We start from the raw sequence: 15,781 nt of genomic DNA, 5'->3' as shown, positions 1-15,781 counted from the left end.
AAATAATACCAAATTACTCCTTGCTTACCCAAGACCCTGGATCATGGTTGATTTTGGCTTATTTGAATTGTAACTTGTGTTGCTGGACTGTCAGGTTGGGAATTATAGTGGGACAAAACGGATAAATGGACTATTGAGGATAAATTAATTGATTGCCTATGATGTACTTTTTGGATTTATTGATACATGTTTTTATATTTTTATGCTGGATGTTTTGAGTCTGTGTCGATAGGTGACTGCAGCGGCAGCACCACAGGAGCCAGTCGGCTTTTTTTTTTTTAAAAAAAGGTGGATTCACTGATACTATAAATTTACAATACGGCGATGGTTGGTTCTTTTTGTAAATTTGTTTAGTTTTAGAAGTGGTCCTTAAGTGTTCCTAATATAATATAAAAAAAAGTTTGCGTGTGAAATAAAGATACTCGCTCTGGTGAAAGTGGATCAGAACAAATGTGAAATCTGTTTTTGCCATCAGGTAAAAACCAAGCAGATTTTTGTTTTTTCTCCTGAAGAACGAAAATTGACACGAAAAACACCAGACTTTACGTTCAAGTTTGACAGGACAAGTTTTGATTTTAATCGCTTTTTTAATCTTTTGGTAGCATTTTGTGCTAAATATTTTGTCTGAATTCCTGTGTCTCCTGTGTCTCATATATTATACATATGTATATGTATGTATAATATTAGAATTTATTTTGCCACTTTTATGCAAGAAAGTCACTTATTCGGAAAATGAGACATTGGCAGAAGAAATCGGGAAATATTTTTTTTCATGTGTAACAGTAGAACCAATCATCATCACCATTTTGTGAGTACTTAAAGCTGTGTTATACCACTCAGTATTAGTCTAAGGCTTTACTTATAATTCCCCAGTACAGCTCTGCTGCTGACGTCCTTTACTCCCCGTCTTCTAGCGCGCTTTGAAAAAGGTACTATGGCGACACCTGGCGGCGCACGACGGCCACTGCAAGAGACAGGTTCACCAGCTTAAAGAAGGAAACAGTGTACAGTACATATAAGTAAGAGAAAACATCCATTTATGGGTTTTCTGTGAATTAGATTTTTGGATTTCATAATATCAGAAAAGTTGCATTAAGTTACTATAAAACCTTGTCTTTGATGTTTTTGCTAGAAACCACTTAAGCTGCAAAAAATATCCTAAAATACAAAATATTACGGTACTGCAGTTATAGAAACTGTTGTGATTCTTTTAGACATAACTAGAAGGAATGTTTTGTAACAATATTTCATTCTACATTATTGTGCCACTTCCTTAAAATACAAGGGGTTAAAAAACTTCACGTACTTTATTACAGAACAGAAACAAAGGTTCAGTTGTAAAAGACTGGACTGTTCCTGAGAGACTCTTTCTAAAACGTACTTTACAAATTTATGGGAAGTTCCTGTTATTATGCAATTCTTTAAAATGGATTCAAGTTAAAACAACTAAATGTCTGTTCCTCTTGCTCTTTAGGAAAACCAGAAGTTTTAACAACTTCTCTTTACATAACTGATCATCAACTAGGAAAAAACAGTAAAAAAAGGAATTTAAAGAAAGTTTAGGTGGCCTGTAAATTTGATATATATGAAACAGTTAAAAAGACAAATAAGTTAACTAACAACACAAATATTTGGAAGCTCAGAATGATTCAGTGGCAGAAGTGAGTTTGATAACCAGAACTTGTCTGTCATTATGATCAGTCTTTCCTGAGTCCATAATCAACAGAGGCTTATCATTTAGCACTGGCTCCTTCAGTGTCGGGTGGATTCCCTCAGAATCCACAGGAAAAAGTCAGATGATGACAAAAATCCTCTTTATCCACACCTGGTTTAGTGTGCAGGTTCCTTAAGTATGAATTTTGAGGTTCAGCAGCCCATCTTACTGTTCTTTTTCCTTCAAATACAAAGGTCAGACAAGGTCAGAAGAGTCTGACCTTCAGGTGTTCCAGTCTAAAATGTCAGTGACATCATCAGCATCAGTAGTCCTGATCATACCAGGAACCTAAAAACTTCATACAATTTCAGGCCTAGCTGACGTCCTCACAGAAGTGCCATATAAGATGTGAGGAAACACCTTCCTCAGGCTTCAAATTAGCCTATCTAAGGACAGGACAGGTGTATCAGCTGCTGAAGGTGTTCTAGAACCTCCTCCTTTAGTGACTTAGCAGCCGCAGACGAGCCAGCCACCCTCCGAGCATCGAGGTGGGCTGTTTGCTGCTCGGAGGAGGGGCAGGAGGAGCGCTGGAGGAGCTGGCCGACACCGTCTTCTTTGGCGCCGCTTCCTGGTAGGGCATGGTGGCGCTGTTGTGCAGGTCGGCGCTGATGAAGCACTGGCTGCCTCGGATGTGGTCAACGCCACGGAGAGATGGGTGTCCTCGGTACGGCAGTGGGAAGCAGGGCTCCTCCTCCGTGATGGTGTTGATACCTTCGTTACTGAGGTATCTGTGCAGAAGCTCGTGGCCTGAGCGCAACACAACACCAGCTTACAGGAGACGACAACACACCCAAAACAAGAGTCGGGTCGTCAGGGGGCTCACCTTTCTGTCCTGGAGGTCCAGCATTCAGTGACGGGTCGCAGCGTCCTGAGGATGACACCACAGGCATGGAGACGGGTCGAGGTTTACCTGCAACAGATCCAGATGAAACAGGGCAGGGCTGCTTTACCGGGCTGCTGCAGGTTCTTGACTCTTTAAAAGGAGAATGGGAGCGCGAGCAGACTCACAGCGTGCTAACGAGCGCTGTCTCAGACGTACGGGGACCGGACGACTCCTCTCAGGGTCCAGGCAGGAGTTTGGAGACTTGGGTCCCACTTTAACGCCTGGTTGCACCTTCGAGTCTCTTTTGGGAGGGGAAGAGAAAAGAAAAGTGAAAAGCTGAAGCTGATCCCACCCGGTATAGCGGTGACAGACTGGGTGTGTGACTGACAGCTGTGTGTACGGGACTGTGGGGGGAGGCGGGACATCCAGATCCACTATGAACGTCTTCCCTCTCTTCAGAGCTTCTGGCGCTTCAGGCTGAGGTCTGCAGGGAGCTGGAGCAGCCTGAGAGGGCTGAAGACAGAGAAATCACATAGTTGTGTTCATGTTTGATACACACAGAAGCTGGAGAGGATACTTTCTGCTGAACAGGAAGTCCGACTACAGATGCACCACATAAGAACTCCCTGGGGAGAGCTGGAGGATGTCTGTTTATACTTTCACCCCAGGTTCTGCAGAGATAGAAGCAATGCCTTCCTTCAGGAGGTAATGAAACGGTCAAAGGTGACATCCTCCCTCCAGCAGCATGTGTGCTTTGGCCTGGCGGGCCTTGAGAACAGGCGTGACGCTTGGAGCTGAAGGACCAGTCCCCTAAATGTGGAACACTGGAGATCTGATCCAGTGGCTGGAATCGCATCAGACTGGGAGGCTCCAGTCTTCTTAAAACCAGAAAAGCCCATAAAGGTTTCCTGAGATGCTCTTTTACCCAGAATTTTTTGTATTAAAGCTAAATGGAAGCTCTTCTCCTCAGTCGCTGGGACCAGTGCGGCGCTCTCTCACCTGTGCACGTGGAGGCCTCCAGCGTAGGTTCTTCAGTGGAGCGGGTGCAAAGATGCCCGACGGCCTCTTTTTCAACACCATGACGACACCGCCGGACTCTGCCCTCAGCTTGTCCACCAGGTGCTTCAACTGCCAGCCGACCTGGACCAATCAGAGACAAGCGCTCTTCATAGCAGCCAACACTGGCGCCTGCAGGGGGCGCTAGAAGCTGACGAATAAATGGAGCTGGAGCTGGGAATCACGGAGGTGCACCTGAACGCACCAGCAGACCTGCAGCTGAAGACCTTCCGCCAGCTTTAGCCGAGCTGCACTAAAGATTCAGTCTAACGAGCAGATTTTTCACTCACCACTGTCTGTTTGTTGACCTGAACCACTTCATCTCCAGCGTGAATCCTCTGGGTTTTGTCTGCAGGAGACTAAGGACAGGAGGTCTTACTTCCCGCTGACTACCTACTGATTCCTGAGAAATCTGCAGCACACTCACATTCTCCGTGGTTCCTGTGATCACATGAAGACCATCGTAGGTGGATTTGATGTAAATACCCTGAGGATTAAACACAAGAGTGAAAGTTTACTCGGTGCTGGAATTGTGTTTCATCATTGTGCATCTGTCTCAGTTCTTCTGGACTTGGAACCGAGTGTGGTTCATGTAACCCATTAAAATATCTGCTACTGGTTTGAAGGTAAACTGGGGCGGTTGTGTTCATGTGTCCTCTAAACTGATGTCCTGGCAGATATGCTCACTGATGATCCTGCACGATCACACTTTCAGAGCTCACCAAACCCTCCCCAGGCTTGACGTCGCAGATGTGCACCTCCTCCAGACGGGACAGCTCGCCACTGGAGGGGTCAGAGGTCACCTGGACCGTCTTCTGGCAAATCATGTTCAGAACACGGGACTGAGAAAATAAAAGGAACCATATACAGATGCTTACAAGGTTGCGAATCTAAGACACAGTTCTATCACGATGTGGCTGTACAGTGTTGAGAGCAGGAATTCTTCTCTTATTAAAGTCAGATGAAATGACCTAAACAGGCGGCCTGCTCAACCACCAGATGATGGGCTTATTAGAGCTGCAGGATCCTCCAGGAGCCTGAGGAGACACTAACTAAAGCGTGGTGACCAGCAGGGGGTCCAGCTGCTGCGACACTAAAGGACAACAGGAAGTGACCGCCTATAGAGGAAGAGACTCCGTCCTCAGGAGGGGTCGTGTGTGATTTTATTAACCCTCATACATCTGAGTGTGTGGTGGTGTGATGGAGCAGGAGGGCATTCAACCAGCACACGGTTCATTTCTTTCAGCCACATTAAAACTAAGTGAAACATCAATTGAAGGATAATTAAAAAGGAAAAAGTAAAATAAATAAAAGGAAGTTGAAAAACTTCTTGCTGGGAGAAAAACTCAAAATAATTAAAGGCCATGATCAGCTGGTCTGATACAGAGAGGAGGAGGACAACCAACAGGAAGTGTTATCTAAGACAGGAAGTACACAGTCCTGAGCTGAATAAACAAACCTGAAAGTTAAAACACACACACACACACAGTACATGACAGGAAATGGTAGACAGGAAAGGTGTGTTCCATAACTCCAAACAGCAAAGGGCAAACTCACCACTTCCAGAATCTTCTCCTCAATCTCATAAACGGTGCAATCCTGGAAAAAAGATGTCTTTTAAACACCAGAACAACTGTCCCCTATTTAACACCCCCCTCCAAACACACACACACACACACACACACACACACACACACACACACACACACACACACACACTTGTTTTTGTGAAGAATCAAAGTTGCTGTTGATGTTTTGGTGGCTGACATCTGACGTGAAGTTCAGCTCTTTGACCATGTAAACACGACCTGATCAGAACAAACAAGGCGCTGTGACAGCAGCAAACACAGATCATCCACCTTCTGCACAGTAGAGGTGAGCTCCAGACACAGCTGCACGATTCTGCTCTTGGTGGAGGTGAAGTCGTTGGTGCCGCTCAGAGGAGTCCTGCAAACACAGAGCACAGTCTCAATCTGGTGTCCGGACCAATACTAGACCCAGAACTAAAACACACTGAGCTGGACTCCACTGACACGAGAGTCAGACATTAATGGAGACAGCTACAGTGAGCTGGGGGGTTAATGATAAGATGATAGAACCTGACCCCCCCCCATCCCCTTCCCCCAACACACACACACACACACACCCCAAGTGTGAGCGGCTACCTGTCCAGCCAGGCCAACAGACTCTTGGCAGCTGCGATCAGCTCGACGACGGCTGTCAGGAATCCGTTGGAGGGCTGATGGGAAATCTTGTTGTGGTAAGCAGGATTCTTCCTGCGCTGAGAAACGGCCCCGCTCAGGTTATGATGCGCTGCTCTCATCTTTCCCACAACAGCCTTCAAGTTGTCAGACTCCACACCGTAGTTCTGTGGAAAAAAAATGTTGGAAAAACTGCGTTTCCCATCAGCCCTAGCAGAGCAGCCAATCAGTGAGGAGGGAGCAGAACCACAGCGGCAGTGATTCTGGTCCTAACACAACCTGAGTTAGCCGCCAAGAATGTCTCAGGACTCCTCAGATCAGTTAAGGAGATTAAACTTTGTGCATACGTGTGTGCATGGATGTTTCTTGAGTGGGTGGGGTCTCTCTGACAGGTGGGAGGGGTCACATCTGTTTCCTGATCCACAGTAAATCTGCTGCAGTAAACCTCACTGGTCTGAATGCTGTGGTGACAGCAGAGGACCATCCCATCACAAACCTGTCCGCAGCTCTCCCTATCAGACCCATACAGCTGATGTTATCATCATCATCCCGTTAGGAGGATTTTAGGGCTGCTGTCAGCGAAGCTGCGTTTTCTGAGCTGACAGAAGGAACAAAACTTAAAAAGTCTGGCGATTCCAGTGTAGCAGTGTGAACCATGATCCATATTTACAACAGGCTACTGACAAAACAAGCTAAAGTTCTTGTTCTGCTGTGTTGTGCATTTAAAACTGAGCTGTAATGAATCTGACAGCTGGTGTGCTGGTGTCTTCATGGCAACAGGGGTCACTTTCCTACTACAGGAGATCTGTTGTCTATGGTTATTGATGTGAGAACATAAGCTGGTGACTGACCAGAGCACAGAGAAGATCCACGGCCTCCAGGATCAGCTCCTGGTGCCCCACCCGCATCACACCCAGGGACAGCAGCTCCTGGTGGGACATCTTGAGCAGCTTGTCTCCATCCACCTGCTGCCGCTGGAAGGAGGAGATGTACTGCTGCAGGCTGTCATCCAGACCTGCGGGACAGAAAGATGCATGCGAGGACACATGACAGAGTAAATATGCAGCCCAGTTTCGATGAAAGTTCCATTCAAGTCTGACAGCAAACAGTTGCTGAGTCAATATGGACATGTTGACTCTTCCTGCTGTCTTGTCGCTATGACAACAATCCTGCCAACTCACATCTCAACACACGGATGGGCATAATAACAGGAACACAATGTAAAGCAGAGGTGAGCGTCTCTAGTACCAGCGGACCGGAGGAACATTGCAGGACACCCTAACAGCCTGGCCTCCAGGATCTGTTCTGACTCCACAGGCTCGGCAGCTTCAGTGGCGCCGCAACACAGCTGTACCCTGAACTGTGACCCTTGACCTTTCTGTGAGAGTAAGCAGCAGGAGTTCAGATAAAACGGTTCTGTCCACCAGATCGATGGATGAGCAGCAGCAGGTCACCGTTAGTCACACGTGTTCACAGCTGCAACATGAACTCAGGAGGTGAGTTTCTACACGTCCACCAAATGATGGAGGTTGATCAGTGGGTAGAACAACAAAATGGCTGAGCTGGGGCGACAGTAGAGAAGAAAACAAATGCCTCCGCATGAGGTCATTAAAGTCTTCCAAAGAAAGCACGACTCCCATTTGTCTGCCGTGGGACTTGCAAAGGCAGCAGATGGTCACCAGGAGGAGGAGAGTTCCTCCTTCGGGTTTTGCTGATGTGAGTGTTGCCCTCCTCCAACGCGCCTGAAACACACCAGTGCCTCTCACAGCTCAGCAGGCCTGTGTGTTTGCTCTCTTCTGTGTGTGCACATGCTGAGAGCCTACTGAGGAGCTGATGAAGACTCTGGAGGCCACATGTTGCCAGCTAGGCTTCAGTATCCCTGGAGCCTGGCGGAGGCCCTTCATCTCTCCCTCGTTACTAGAACCCGAGCTGACCAGCTACCACCCCAACCCAGTGTCAGTGTTCAGTGGTGACGGAGTTACAATGGTTTTCAGGTTGATGTGTTGTTTTCGACGCACCAGCATGATCCAGACTTGATTGGTCTAACAGCTACAACTCAAGGAGAAACCCTCGGCAAGGCTTTGACTCGGATGTTGTTATCACAGCTGCCGAGTTGTAAAAGAGCTGAAATAGAAAATCTCAAGGATCTTAAACTGTGGGAGCAATTTCCACTGTTTGCTCTGTCAGAGGCAGCAGGTTTCCATTCTCTGGTCTCCTCTGCATTTTCCCTGTATTTACAGATGAGTCTGGGCCTCTGGCCTCCTGTCAGTCAGACGACGATGGGAACCGTCTGTGTACTGACCAGCCGCAGCAGCTCAGGCTGGGAAACGTTTTTCATCTGCACTTGAAGAGACGCGAGGAGAAGCCAAAATAGGATTAGAAGAATGATGAATTAATGGATCAGTATTTCAAATGTGAGCCTCCGACTGTTGGATTGGATTTGCCATAAAACCAGTCAGTCACAGTGGCAGCCTGTTCCTGGATTCCTGCTGTAACCCAGAGTTTATAAGGTGGGCAGGCAGCAGTAAAGTGGCTTAGCCCGTCGGCTCCAGTCTAGCACGTGAGGACGTCTGTCATAAAGATGATCAGCAGGTGAAATTCCAGCTGCTCATAAACGGTGCAGTTAATCATTGGTTAAACACATCCCACCAGCTCCAACAAAACATTCAAATATTCCTCATTGTGTAAAGATCAGGAGAATGTTAGCAACCACGGTCGTACCCAACACTGACCCAGCGTCTAGACCTCAGGATGGATCTTCCATCACAACACACCAACACACAAAACAAGATTTTCACCTCACCTGCATCCCAGCAGGGGTAGAGAGGAAAAGTGGCCACATGGCACCAAGACTCTGCATGAATGCACTTTAATAAAGCCACACACACCAGCAGAGTGGAGGCTGATGTGTGTGGAACAAACACGGTTGGAGGGAAAGAGGATTTCCTTCAGTGCGAGACCTCAGTGACCTGGACAGGAACAGTGGGAGTTGACCCGAGTGGAGAAGAGAAGGGGACGGTTCCATCCGAGAGCTGAATCGGCCCGTCTGAGGTCTGAGACAGGAAGTTACAGCACAACAACCGCTACAGCAACGCCACACCGCTCACATTTACAGGAATGCAACGCTCTCGCTGTGTGAGGGCCTTCGGTTGAGCCTCCCAACTCTCACATGTGAGCGGAGGAAAGCTGCAGGAAGGGGTTTGAATCTGAGGTTTCCTCTCATTCATAAGACTGACGGGTCAGAGGCTGCCGAGGAATTAACACAGCAGGTGACTCAAATCCCTCCAGTCGTGGTCCTGGTCTTGATCTCCAGGTCTGATCAGCTTTAGCTCATATTTGACCAGTTAAAGGTGGTAGAAGGTCCCACAATCGCAAAGCCACACCGCTGTCTTTCATGAACAGTTAGCATCCAGGTGTTGATGATCATGTGTTCTAGTAATAATTCCGGTGTAGCCTGCATTTCATTTCTTCTTGCTCTACAAGCTGACATCAGCTGGCAGCTGAAGAGAGACAGAAATGTGTGGATCTGTCCCAACATGCTGAGGGCTTCACTTCAGCTGTCTGAGCCGCTTTTCTTCCTTCAAAACACACTCAGTCCTCCAGGACAGAGATTTAACATTTTACAAGGGCGGAAAAGTGCAGTGAATCTCTTCTCAAGCAGCATCTCAATCTCACTTGTACTTTCACATTTAAATCTCTTGCGACTGAATAACCACATCCACTCTGCAGTTAGTTCACAGAACAAGTCTGACCAACATCCTCCGATTGTCCCGCGAAAATACAAAGAATTCCCAGAATACTCCTCACTTTAATGACATTCCAGAGTTATTCCAGGAGTGGCTTCTGTTCGAGTCCTCAACAGGTTACTAAAGCAAGGTCAAAGAAGTTTGTAATGGATGAAGCCAGCTACTAAAAATGTTCTCTTCAATCAAGAAAGACCTAAATGTGGAGCTGTGTCGCTTCCTAAAACAAGAAGGTAAAATGCACCGTACAAATGGTTGGGTTTTAGAAGAACATATCAAAAGACATTAAAGCATAAAATAAATAATGTTCACGAGCAAAGGCAATGGCAGACTAATGGATGGTGTTGTCGGGTCAGGTGCAGTTCAAAACACCAGAAAGCACCAACCGTTGGTGCATGTTTAAGTTCAGAATTTATGATAAACCAAATGCGATCGGCCTTTGACCAACATAAAGTAATGCATACGACATGATCAATAAAAGAGAAACACAAACATAACTGTGAATATGGCCGCAGGTGTTACAGTGTCTCACAGAGATCTTTGCACACACACGAGCAGAAGCTGCAGCACCAGTCGGCACCAACACAGGGACAAATCCCGTCATTCCCAGACAAATTCCAGGCCGGGCGTCAAGATTCTGACACAATTTGAATTAAATCATTTAAAATATTCAGTGTTGCTGATGATCAATGAACTTACAAAGCCAATTTTCCTCATTAGCAGAGGCACCATGACAGAACCGGATCAGTCCTCAGCAGCACGTGACCGAGCCGTGGCTTCCTCCCTCTGTTCATGAGGAACAAACGTGTGACGCTCGGATGTGGTCAACAGGAACCTTGTGATCCTGCACAAGGCAGGAGGTCGGCTCTTTAGTGGCCAACAGTCCGATCTGGATTGTGTCTTTGCTGAACAGCTCACCGTGGTGTCGTAATGCGACTGTTGTCAAGAGGATACACATAAAACTGAAGATTCAAACTTCAACAACAGTATCAACCAGAAGCTGCTCCAGTTCAAATGTCGGCCACCATTTTCTTTAACTATTGAGAAGAACATGGACAGAACTTAAAGAATCCATATCCAACCCGTAATGTGTCCGATGGTCACTTTATTACTGATCTGTGCACCATTTCTGCCTCTTCACTGCTTCACAATGTTATTGCGTTCCTCATTCAGCTTCACTGAACTCAGAAGTACAAAGCCAGTAAAAAAGATAAGGGTAGGAAAAGGTAAACAAGCTTCAGCTGGATACGGAGTTAAAACACACACACACACACACACACACACACACACGCACACACACACTAAACAACAGAAACTGTCAAGCCGCAAAACCGGTACTTAAATAGGTGTTAACTCCTGAAAACACGGAATAATGTTGTGGGATAAAAATGTTCTTTAACGTTGTAAGACTAAAATAATTCACTCTATTATTGCACCACTTTTCAGCATGAAGCAAGCGAAGAGTGTGTGTAATCCTAATGGACTGGTTGTGTCCGGAGCCGGAGTACAGCTGTACTGTGTAGAAACTCCAGGACCCATCTATCCTTACACTTTCTGCAGTAGTGTCCATGGCTGCTAGCCGCTCACCTGTAAACAGATGATTTAGATATTCTTTAACCTCACCTTTCATCCAGTCCACCACCTGTTGCGGCGTCCAGTTACTAACAGAGTCCATTTCTTCCGGAGTTTTAGGCACTTTGTTATCAGAAACTAACCGTCATCGCGCTGCTAATTAGCGAGACAGTTTACAGGCGGAGGATCGCACGAGACCAACTGCGCGTGGGGATGGCCGCGCCCACACACGACTCCCCTCCAATCACGTTCAAATATGGAAATGCTGCGTTCAAGTCTGTGGAAAACTCTGAATTCTGAGGACGCACAAGTAAAGAAACTGTCGTAAGCGGTAAGTTTGAGTTCATTATAAATGAACATGAGTTGGAAGAAATCGGTGCAATAGGATTTGACAATAGCTCCATCTAGCGACCGTCGTTCATTACTGCAGTTATACACGCGTCATCCGTCGTAGCCCGGTAGTGAATCCAAACAGGAAGTCTTCATGGTCAAAACTGGACAGCCAGCACGCTTCACACTGTACTCTTGATACTTAGAGGCCGACAAAACGCTCAAGCATCAGCAGTGTTAAACAGCTCAACTATGATCAGCTTATGTAGTTGGTGGGTTGAACCAATATGATGCTCCATCCAATGTACTACAGCTTCATGTCTTTGATGCACGACATACTGATACCAGACATTAAGCAACTCACTCTGAAGCAACACACAAACAATGACAGTAAACAAATTTATTTTGCCATCTGATTTTACAGCTGGAATTCTGGGAATTCAAACACGACGTCTTTGCCTGTGAGCTTCTTGTAGACACCAGAGAACGTTTCCACCTGCAAATGAGAACACCATTAAACACATGGATGGAGGTAATGTTGTTACACCAGCACCAAACTGGTTTGTGCACTGCATGGTTTAGCTCCCCAGTAACGGCCCAGTAGGACTCTGGGAAGATGTAGGAATATACAGGACGCTCGTCCACGCCAGCCAGAGGCCGGGGACAGAGCTTTCTCTCCGACGGTGTGGAACGGGAATGTACGTCTCTGCTGAAAAGCTACGCTCCCATACGCCACCAGGACAGAGCCAGGAGAGCAGCTCGCTGGATGTCCACGTCGGTAAAAACAATCAGCGCTGTCACATATGGCGTATGTAGACCAGCAGATCCACTCACTTTGTGTTCCACGTTGTTCTGCTGGGCCTTGTCCAGGTGCACCTTGATGAGCCTGCTGCTGTCCATCTTCACTCGGATCCTCTTGCCCACAATCTCACTGGGGAACACCAGGTCCTCCAAAATGGCGTCGTGGACCGAAGTTAGTGTACGACTGAGGGGAAACAGACAACATTAAAACTTATGTGAGCTCACATCACCACAGCCAACCAGAGGAGGCCGGAGCACAAAGGTGCTGATCCATTTAATCGCAATTACGATCCCCACTTTGAGTGTTTTTAAATGTAGAACTGCAGCCTTGAACAGTATCAGGCTCAGACCATCACCGGTAGGCACCTGTGAGACAGGTGACATCAGGTCACGGTCGAGTTCTGAGGACAAATGCTGCCGTACACATGACTCTGCGGCCCAAAATCAGGTCCCTTAGGCATCAAGAATCCATGAAATGCCGGTCAGATTGATTAAACACATCTTTAATTTAGGATTATTTGCTTTGTGTTGCTCCAACATTTAAAAAAAAGCAAACATTATGAGATCAATTGTGACGTCACAATTATTTCCCTAAGTTTCCTGACATTTTAGCTTACCAATTATCACAGCTCAAATGATTTAAAGTTAAATTCTCTATTTCTACACAGCTGATGTAGCAAAACAAGAAAAACATTTCATTCTGTGCCATAAACTGATGTGCACTGCATGGTTTAGCTCCCCAGTAACGGCCCAGTAGGACTCTGGGAAGATGTAGGAATATACAGGACGCTCGTCCACGCCAGCCAGAGGCCGGGGACAGAGCTTTCTCTCCGACGGTGTGGAACGGGAATGTACGTCTCTGCTGAAAAGCTACGCTCCCATACGCCACCAGGACAGAGCCAGGAGAGCAGCTCGCTGGATGTCCACGTCGGTTAAAAGACATTTATTTTGGGGGGAGAGTCAAACAAGATTCTATAAAAAAATAGTTGTGGGGGGGAGCAAAACATTGCTGCACATTTTAGCACCATGTGTAAAGAGTGATGAAACACTAGTGAGAGACTTTCAACAAGAAACATCACAGTAAAGGACAAACTCCACTCACCTCCTGGGGCGCTTCTGCTTATTCTTTGAGCGGCTTTTCCTGGTGGGTTTAGGAAGAATCCTCCTCTAGAAAACATCCCATATATTTCAATCAGAAATGAAGGATTTTAACAAGACTAGGAACTGAAATATTTGACATCAACAATGACAGTCCAGTCTGGCATTTCTAATCTAATGACCTGATTTATACAGTCCAATGTCATGGTTAATAAAGAATTTGAATAAGCCTTCATATGATTCAGCAGGTTAATGTGCACCACATTAGCCTGATGCTGAATGTGCACTGCATGGTTTAGCTCCCCAGTAACGGTCCAGTAGGACTCTGGGAAGATGTAGGAATATGCAGGACGCTCGTCCACGCCAGCCAGAGGCCGGGGACAGAGCTTTCTCTCCGACGGTGTGGAACGGGAATGTACGTCTCTGCTGAAAAGCTACGCTCCCATACGCCACCAGGACAGAGCCAGGAGAGCAGCTCGCTGGATGTCCACGTCGGAGTGAAACACATCTCAACACCACCCTCAGTTGAGTACAAGTTTTCCAAGTGAACCTCCAGCCTCACCTGAGCAATAAAGACTACGTGCTTTCCGCTGAACTTCTTCTCCAGCTCCCTCACCAGGCGCACTTGAATCTTCTGGAAGGACTTAAGCTGAGGTACTGGAACAAAGATGATGATGGCTTTTCTGCTGCCACCAACCTCAATTTCCTGAAGGGAAAAAAAAGCCCATTAAAGAAGGGCAGCTTAGCATGTACCAAAGTTAAATAGTGTCCAAAACAATCGGGTGCAAGTCTGAAAATTAAAGGCAATATTATTTAATAAAACTTGAGCTATTGCAATCCCATTTATGGAACTCCAATATCAATGTGCACTGCATGGTTTAGCTCCCCAGTAACTGTCCAGTAGGACTCTGGGAAGATGTAGGAATATACAGGACGCTCGTCCACGCCAGCCAGAGGCCGGGGACAGAGCTTTCTCTCCGACGGTGTGGAACGGGAATGTACGTCTCTGCTGAAAAGCTACGCTCCCATACGCCACCAGGACAGAGCCAGGAGAGCAGCTCGCTGGATGTCCACGTCAGACTGACTTTCAAATCATCTTTTCACAGCTTTACGAGGAGTTTGTAGTAGCACAAATGGTCCATTCAAACCTTTGCTGCAGTGATGTTCAGCTCTCTCAACTGCGCCTTCAGGTCAGAGTTCATCTCCAACTCAAGCAGAGCCTATAAGCACCACAAGAAACAGTTGAGACATCTCCAAAACACGGATACAAAACTGCACCGTGTAGAAAGCTTCAGTAGCACTAAAGATTTGGTACGCACTTTAAATAACAGTTTCAAAGGAAGGGGACGCATGTTCAAAAACAAAAATAACTACTGTGGGGTCTGTTAAGCTGAGGTGGAGTCAACTGGATGGATAAAAGACACTGGACGACATTTCACCTCTCCAGTGGCCTCACAGGACATGTGGACACATGGATGAGACGCAAAACATCTGCCAGTTTCTTTTACCGGTCCAGTTGACTCTGCTCCACCTTACTAGATGAATGAGAACCTACATGGACATTTACCGTAAGAGCACATGACTTTATGGATAAACTCGGAGAGATGAACCACATCAGACACTACGAGAGGCCTTAACAACAATATCACAGTATAGTTGAAGGGTGTGAATGATGGACCTCTTACCTGGGAGATCCCAGACTCAAACTCGTCTGGCTTTTCGCCATTAGGCTTCACTATTTTGGCGCTTGTACTGAACATGGCCTTTGTCTCTGCAATCACAATTTTCGCATTTTAGGGTTATTTTCTTCAGTTATTACAAGGTTGCACAAATCAGGCAGGTACAATTAGCGTCCTAAATCTACTCATAGCGGGTTCCGTGATAAGGGGGCTATATAGCCACCAACAACACTAAAAAAGAAAATTGTACCAACACCGACGATGAAAATATGAATCTATTACATCGGAAAACAAGCTTTAACTTAGCAAGAAGCAGTACTTGGATAGATCGTGCCAGCAGCAGCTAGCTAACGGAATTTAGCTATTCTACCTTCTCCATGACTCGAATTCGCTAGAAAATTGTTCACGTTTTTTCGTAAACGGAGCCTCCATGTATTCACTGCTGTGCCACCTTGTCCGGGCTCTGCTTTAGCCGCGACACTGAACACATGCACGGCCTGTTAGCCGCTACGTTACAAACCACTCGCTAGCGCTTCTTTACTACGCCTCATTTTACGCCATCCGACAGCCATCCGTCACACAAACCTGCTCAATCTAAGGCATCAGAGACTTAAGATGCTGCTCGGGGAATAAACGCAACAACTGAACACCATTAAAAGCCGGTTTAGGATAGAAAATCAGTCTTGTCATAAAAAGCACAACTAACCTCTGTCAACGACGGCCAAGGAAGAGGCCAGAACATCGCGAGAGTTGTATTAATCTAA

At 46.5% G+C, this 15,781-nt stretch overlaps 2 protein-coding genes and 4 non-coding genes across 7 annotated transcripts; all 6 read right to left on the bottom strand.

Moving 5' to 3' along the window:
• Window positions 1-1,020: 1,020 nt before the first annotated feature.
• Window positions 1,021-11,318, bottom strand: cnksr3 (cnksr family member 3). 2 transcript variants are annotated; one of them, XM_011611810.2, is made up of 13 exons: window positions 11,161-11,318; window positions 6,646-6,809; window positions 5,759-5,961; window positions 5,453-5,540; window positions 5,151-5,192; window positions 4,316-4,435; window positions 4,021-4,080; window positions 3,884-3,952; window positions 3,537-3,677; window positions 2,926-3,050; window positions 2,723-2,838; window positions 2,538-2,624; window positions 1,021-2,461 (listed from the first exon to the last, which is right to left on the bottom strand). In XM_011611810.2, exons 1-13 carry the CDS (start codon window positions 11,210-11,212, stop codon window positions 2,154-2,156), a joined length of 1,575 nt encoding a protein of 524 aa, XP_011610112.2. In that variant the 5' UTR covers window positions 11,213-11,318; the 3' UTR covers window positions 1,021-2,153. The 2 variants fall into 2 exon arrangements, with proteins under 2 accessions (XP_011610112.2, XP_029705444.1); XM_029849584.1 differs by lacking the exon at window positions 11,161-11,318 and adding an exon at window positions 10,237-10,794.
• A 506-nt stretch (window positions 11,319-11,824) lies between these two features.
• Window positions 11,825-15,733, bottom strand: rps7 (ribosomal protein S7). Its single transcript, NM_001285951.1, has 7 exons — window positions 15,724-15,733; window positions 15,024-15,109; window positions 14,487-14,558; window positions 13,901-14,044; window positions 13,343-13,407; window positions 12,274-12,424; window positions 11,825-11,935 (listed from the first exon to the last, which is right to left on the bottom strand). The coding sequence occupies exons 2-7, from the start codon at window positions 15,096-15,098 to the stop codon at window positions 11,858-11,860; spliced, it is 585 nt and encodes a 194-aa protein (NP_001272880.1). The 5' UTR covers window positions 15,099-15,109; window positions 15,724-15,733; the 3' UTR covers window positions 11,825-11,857.
• Window positions 12,000-12,218, bottom strand: LOC115253107 (small nucleolar RNA SNORA73 family). Its single transcript, XR_003891416.1, has one exon. It is a non-coding gene; the product is annotated as a small nucleolar RNA SNORA73 family (small nucleolar RNA).
• Window positions 12,954-13,172, bottom strand: LOC115253108 (small nucleolar RNA SNORA73 family). The gene has a single exon (XR_003891417.1). It is a non-coding gene; the product is annotated as a small nucleolar RNA SNORA73 family (small nucleolar RNA).
• On the bottom strand, window positions 13,616-13,834 carry LOC115253106 (small nucleolar RNA SNORA73 family). Its single transcript, XR_003891415.1, has one exon. It is a non-coding gene; the product is annotated as a small nucleolar RNA SNORA73 family (small nucleolar RNA).
• LOC115253109 (small nucleolar RNA SNORA73 family) lies at window positions 14,199-14,417 on the bottom strand. Its single transcript, XR_003891418.1, has one exon. It is a non-coding gene; the product is annotated as a small nucleolar RNA SNORA73 family (small nucleolar RNA).
• Window positions 15,734-15,781: the final 48 nt, after the last annotated feature.

This window comes from Takifugu rubripes, chromosome 16, assembly GCF_901000725.2.
Source record: "Takifugu rubripes chromosome 16, fTakRub1.2, whole genome shotgun sequence".
Taxonomy (NCBI): Eukaryota; Metazoa; Chordata; class Actinopteri; order Tetraodontiformes; family Tetraodontidae; genus Takifugu; species Takifugu rubripes.
This window is presented reverse-complemented; position numbering and strand designations above follow the sequence as displayed.

Excerpts from the sequence above, each read along its gene's own strand:
- cnksr3 (XM_011611810.2), bottom strand. The coding sequence starts at position 11,212 with ATGGACTCTGTTAGTAACTGGACGCCGCAACAGGTGGTGGACTGGATG. Across the intron at positions 3,953-4,020 it reads TCACAGGAACCACGGAGAAT|TCTCCTGCAGACAAAACCCA; the intron begins GTGAGTGTGCTG and ends TCCTGTCCTTAG. Across the intron at positions 2,839-2,925 it reads ACAGTCCCGTACACACAGCT|AGACTCGAAGGTGCAACCAG; the intron begins GTCAGTCACACA and ends CCCTCCCAAAAG.
- rps7 (NM_001285951.1), bottom strand. The coding sequence starts at position 15,098 with ATGTTCAGTACAAGCGCCAAAATAGTGAAGCCTAATGGCGAAAAGCCA. Across the intron at positions 14,045-14,486 it reads TGAACATCACTGCAGCAAAG|GAAATTGAGGTTGGTGGCAG; the intron begins GTTTGAATGGAC and ends TTTTCCCTTCAG. Across the intron at positions 11,936-12,273 it reads AGAACAACGTGGAACACAAA|GTGGAAACGTTCTCTGGTGT; the intron begins GTGAGTGGATCT and ends TCTCATTTGCAG.